We start from the raw sequence: 6,073 nt of genomic DNA on the forward strand, positions 1-6,073 counted from the left end.
AGGATATAGTCATACACGATCCCCCAATTCCTAACAAGACATATATGTGTATACTAATATATATTTACTTTAAAGATATGGCTTTTAAACTAAATTATTTGAGTGTTTTTCATGCGTAGTACTTTGAGGATGCATATTGTCAAGAATGATAACACTCTCAAATAGAAGAAATCCTCGAAGATTTGGCTACTACAATTCTCCATCAATGGTTGAGTAGAATATAACACTATATGTCACATCCTACCGGATTTAATATTGATAGAAGGGATAAAAATTTAAGCCAATGACCAATATGGAAGGTAGATTGGCTGACCAAGCCAGGCATGACATAAGATCTAAATAAGGTTTCAACTGCCATTTTTTAAATTATCGATCCAAGAAGAGCAAAATGGGAAAATTTGAGAAAAAATCTACAAAATTCCCTAAAAATAGAAAATTAGTGAATTGGAGGCTTTGAAACCTCAGTGGAGGCCCTAGAGGTTAAAGTGGTGTTAAAATAAATTATTATGAAATTTCCCGAACATGGAGGTTTTTAGGAAAGTAGTGGAAAATTGAAGGAAAACAATTATTTTAAATAGCTAGAGGCCTCAATAATTCTAGAAAAGATATGGATTAATTATCTAAATATTTAAGGATAATTTATAAAATTATTTTCAGGCTTTGAAAGCATAGGAATTTATTTTAGGAAATTTATTCTCCTACAGTTTTACCGATAATAGCCTAATTGGGAAAAATTCAAAATAAATAGTTAGAGGTGGAAAAAAATTCTAAAATTTTTTAGATCATGTCCTTATATTAAAATGGGATTTTTCATGGAGAGAAATAAATTTTTAGGGGTCTAGAAAAATTATAAAACATTACTAGTGAATAGTAACCAATAAAGTTTCAAAATGGTTTAGGATTGTGATTTGGTTTGTGGGCCACCCTAAAAATTTTTTGGGCCCCACATTGAGCCCAAATAAGGCCTAATTTTGAACAAATTTTGGACCCTTCCATTTAATTGGATTTAAGCCCAATTTCAGTGAAAATAACAATAGGAAAGTTCTGGAGACTGGACACTTGTCATGGTCTAAAAATTGGGGCATTGGATGGCAATCACATGGCCATTTTGCTAGGCAAATTTCATTCATAATGAAGGGGGGAGGTCAGATTTATTTTACCTATAAATACCCAAAAAAAGGTAGAAAATTGCTAAAACAAGGGGAGGTGCTGCCCATTTTGTTTCTTAAGCTAGAGACTGAATTTGATAAGGGTTTTGAATGAGAAATGATCAAGCTTCAGTCAAGGATTCACCAAGGTATGTTTAAGCTTTACTATGGTTGAGATTAAAGCTTGTTTGGTTAGGATTTTGAATTTAAATTCCAAGGGAGAGATGCTGTAATTTTTGTTCAGCATGCTTATGCTTTAGGGAAGGATAGAAACTGTAAATATGATGTGGAATAAGCATGTTTTAAAGGTGTTTGGATTGAATTTTGGAAGAAAACCAAGTTAAGGTCCTTAATGGTTCAATGCGGCAACTATGCTATCTTTAGGTAGGAGTTTGTTTTGATGTGTTTTGACGATTCCAATGAGTTCAAAAGGTGTTTTTGCATAGAGAAACACCAATAAAAAGTGTTTGAAATCATTGAAATCAAAAATAGAATTTTTAGAACATATACTACCCTATTCAGCCAAACTTAAATAACAGGAAAGGAGTTTGATTTTCATAGATCTAAATTGATATTTGGATTCTACATAAAAAATTGTGTAGGAATGGACCAAGAGATTAATAGAAACAAAGAGGGAATAATTATGTCAAAAATCAAGGAAAAGAGGTTTAATTGAGTTTAATGTCAAGCATTAGTGTTTGTGCTTGAATTATTGATGAGTTGGGATATGTTTATGCATGAATTGATAGGCATTGTGCAAGAGAACAAGAAGGAACCCAAAGGAATTGAAGAGGCCGAATTGGTTCAAGTATAAAAGAGGTAGCTTTGAATCTAATTTGATTGTTTTTCTTGCTTACTTAATGTGTACATGTTGCTTGTTTTTCTATGAATTGATTGACTTATGCTATGGTATGGAATGCTTTTTGATATTTGATATGCTTTGGTCAAATGCACACTGATATGAAATGTGAATATGTACTAATTTCCTTAATCGAATAATGTGCTATTCATGGTATTGGAATTGGTTATTATGCATTGTAACATGTCATATTTTGTGGAGCTTGATTAACATGATAATTATGATTCATTGCTACTGAGATTTCTATGAAATCCCACTCCCCTCAATATATAAACAGTAATAGGAATCCTAGGTGGTGTCACTAAGGATAAGGAGAAAGGAAAAGGATTCACTTGGAGGATAAGTGAGTTTATGGTTATTGAAATAATGTTTTGTAATTATATACGTTGTTATGTATATGTATGGATTTATACTGAATTCTTGTATCAATGATAAGTGTTAGTGGCAGTCTCACCCAAGAGGGGGGTGAATTGGGTGAGTTATAAAAATTTGCAAAATTAAAACTAAGAACTATCAAAAACAGAGAGTGTGAGTTTAGAATGATTTCACTGTAGAGAGGAAGACACAAGATTTATACTGGTTCGGTCTCAACCACTTGACCTACGTCTAGTCCTCAGAACACCTCTGAGTATTTCACTATGTTCCAAGATTGATCGGGCTCTTGGCACCTTAGTACCGTAATTGAAACTCTCAATCACTCCCCCTTACTTCCCGTAAGGTTACAGACCCACTCAAGAGTCCACACCCTTGAGTATCACACGAACGTGATTAATGAATAGTAAGTAAACTCTCTTACAGAGTGAATAAATGATAATCACTGACGCTCGGTGTTATGGAAGAACGGAGTATTGAATGCAACAGTAAAAATCAACAGAGGATAGCTCGCATATTCCATCTGTTCGTTTAATGCTTTTTTGCGCCTTTTATAGTTGAGGTCATTTAGTAACCATTAGATGGAAGAGCTTCTAGCCATTGAGAGTCTGGTTGCGTGTTTTTTCCAGTTGCAACGGTTTCCGCCATTAATGCTTCTGACAAGGTAGGTTACAGGCTACTTGGACAACCGTTGGAGAGCCATTGGGATTTTCTTCGTAATCTGCAAAAATATATTAATTCAATAAGGTTATTCCTGTAGAATAAGAACAAAAGTAGAACTGAAAAAATCATAAAATGAATATTCATAGTTTATGGTTAGAATCAATCAGTTGTTAAATGCGCTGGGTAATAACTGAACGTGATTGATCGAAGTGATGTTCGATTATAACTTGATCGATCAAGTTATCGATTATTCTAAGTGAAAGCTTTTGAAATAGATAAGTAAGATTATCGATCAAGTGATGGATCAATGGCTTATCGATCAGGTGATCGATAAAAGGAAATAGTGACATCATACTGTGATGCATAGAAAAGGAAGATCAAGGTCACTTTTAAATTTTGAAACTCTTTAAAATAGTGAGTTAAGACCTTTATGAAGGCTGAGAAAAGCTTGAATGAAATAGATGATAAATCTTGGGAAACATCGAGACTAGTTAAAGTTTAAATTGAAATCGCCTCATGATCGAATAAGTGATTGAACATTTGTTGATCGATCAGGTTATCGATAAATAGAGTGTTATAGAAATAACTTTTGAATCATTAATTTTCAAACACTTTATCGATAAATAGATGATGGATAACCTTATCGATAAATAATAAGTAAAAGTATATTTAGTGAAAACATAGGCTATGTAAGTTGATCGAATACATGATCGATAAAAGGTTGATCGATAATGTTATCAATAAAGAGATTTATCCTTGTAAAATCAAAGAGATGATTTATCAATCATGTTATGTGAAAACAAGATAAACATGAAGTGTGTTTATCGATAATATTATCAATAATCTAATTATCGATCCGATGATCAAAGAGCCACAATCTAACAAAGATATGCTAATTATCGATCAAGTGATCGATAGTTTTTTGATCAATCAGGTGATTGATAAGCCACTGAAATAATTACTTAGACGCAAAGTTATGAGGCAATGTTCGATCATATTATCGATAAATGGCTTATCGATAATGTGATCGATAAATGGTGACAAAAGCAAAACATAGAATGAGTAAAGCGCATTACCATTTATCTGTCTTCTCATTGATAATCGGTTTATCAATCATGTGATCGATAAATACCTATCAAATTTATATCCTAATATTCAATTATCCTGATTATCGATCAAGTGATCAATAATTTATTCCAGATTTTCATATACGACTAAGTTAAGAATGATCGATCAACACATTATCTAACATGTTATCGATCAAAGTTTCTGATGAGTTTACTTAATTAAACATAGATATTATCTATCAGCTTATCGATAAAACCTTGATCAATTAGATGATCGATCAACATACTGAAACACAAAACTCACTTTGTTATCATCAAAACCTTAATCCTAACATTCTCCCCCTTTTTGATGGTGACAAAACATAGATAAGAAATATTAATCAAGTAACATTAGAAACAATAAAATTAAAACAGTAGGCAGATCAAAGTGAGAAATATACTTTACTGAAGGCATAAACTGTCACAATACATGAGTAAAACTCAGAACACACAACAATAAGGAGCTAAACATCAAAAAAATAAAAAAATCAAAGAAAAAGAGACTCTAAGCATCAGATTCCTTCTCCTCCTTTTTGTGAGCATCAGGTGAGGAAGGGGAAGGAGTAGAAACAGTAGGAATGGAGAGGGGAATAGGAAGAGGGGGAAGGTGAGAAAGTGGAGAGAATGGTGGAATATGAAGAGGAGGAACTGGCTGGGAAATAGTGATCAGGGCCAAAGTAGGAGAGGGGGTGGGAGAGGTAGGTGGTACGGGTGGTGAAGTGGAAATAGGAGAAGTGGGTATAGGGGAGGTAGAAGGTCCAGGCTCATGATAAGGAGGAGATGGGGGACGATGGAGTAAGTCCTCAAAGCTAAAAGTAGTACTGGGGGTAGAGAAGTTGTTGCAGAGAGAGGCTACCATCCCTTTGATCTCTCGAATCTCTCTGTCAACATAATCAAATCTCTGAGAAACCTCCTTTTCCAAAGCCATCATTGCTTGTTAGTGAAGGTCTAGGATTTTGGAAATGCCGTCAAATTTTCTATCTGAGACTTCCCCATATTCTCGAGTAGTGACATAAACTCTCTTCTCAAACTCTTGAAGTTCGGCTTGAAACATCTCCCTGAGAGATCTCTCCATGAATGAGGGTCCAGGGGTATGAGAAGGAGCTGTAGTGGATTAGGCCTCATCCTGAGTCTTAGAGGTGCTGATAGCTGGTTGCTTCCCTTTGTCCTTCTGAGGTACCTTTTGTGAGGGTCTAAAAGGTAGAGGGATCCTTATCTTGTGCAGTTGTGTAATCCCAAAGGCAGGAACCTTTGTCTTGGACTCTCCAGGCTCAAAAGGGCAATGTTATTTGCCAGTAGGATGTATGTGGCCAACTGAGGGTAGGGGATCGGTGTAGACTTGGATTTGTTAAGAACAAAATCTTTCATCTTATTATAGATCAAAGCCCCTATATTAATCCTTTCTCCACTGATTATCCAAGCTAGTAGCAAATAATCATCTTGAGTTAAGTGTGAAAAGCTCCTGGATTTGTTGATCATACTTCTTGAGTAGATATAGTGGATTATTCTATAATAATCACACATTTGTTTAGGTGGGAAATTTAGCTCTCCGGGGTACTCATTAGTTTGCATCAAAATCTTGTAAGCCTTAATTTCATTCATATATCCCCCTCTCACTGAATCTTGAGTTCCTAGCAACTCATTAATCTTAGCATCAGTGAGGTGGAAGGTTCTACCTCTAAGTTTGACCCTTAAATAGTCATTTACTAGATTGTCTTGCTCATCATATTCTTCTACTGATTCCATATTACAGTAGAATCTTTTAATCACTTCAGGATAAAATTCTCCACCAATTATCAGCTAGTTTGAATCACTAGTGCAAAATACCAATTTAGCTTCTACTTTTGGTGTCAGTTATTGAGGAAACAGAAGTTGTATGTTGTTTCAACACTTTTCGCTTCTGACCTGCTTAGACCTGATGCCAT

The 6,073-nt window shown here is 34.6% G+C and overlaps 1 protein-coding gene across 1 annotated transcript; it reads right to left on the reverse strand.

Moving 5' to 3' along the window:
• Positions 1-4,653: 4,653 nt before the first annotated feature.
• On the reverse strand, positions 4,654-5,076 carry LOC114754224 (vegetative cell wall protein gp1-like). Its single transcript, XM_028943005.1, has one exon. It carries the CDS (start codon positions 5,074-5,076, stop codon positions 4,654-4,656), a length of 423 nt encoding a protein of 140 aa, XP_028798838.1.
• Positions 5,077-6,073: the final 997 nt, after the last annotated feature.

Source organism: Neltuma alba, unplaced genomic scaffold (genome assembly GCF_004799145.2).
Source record: "Neltuma alba isolate B1F8T4 unplaced genomic scaffold, ASM479914v2 tig00010117_pilon, whole genome shotgun sequence".
In the NCBI taxonomy this organism is placed as follows: Eukaryota; Viridiplantae; Streptophyta; class Magnoliopsida; order Fabales; family Fabaceae; genus Neltuma; species Neltuma alba.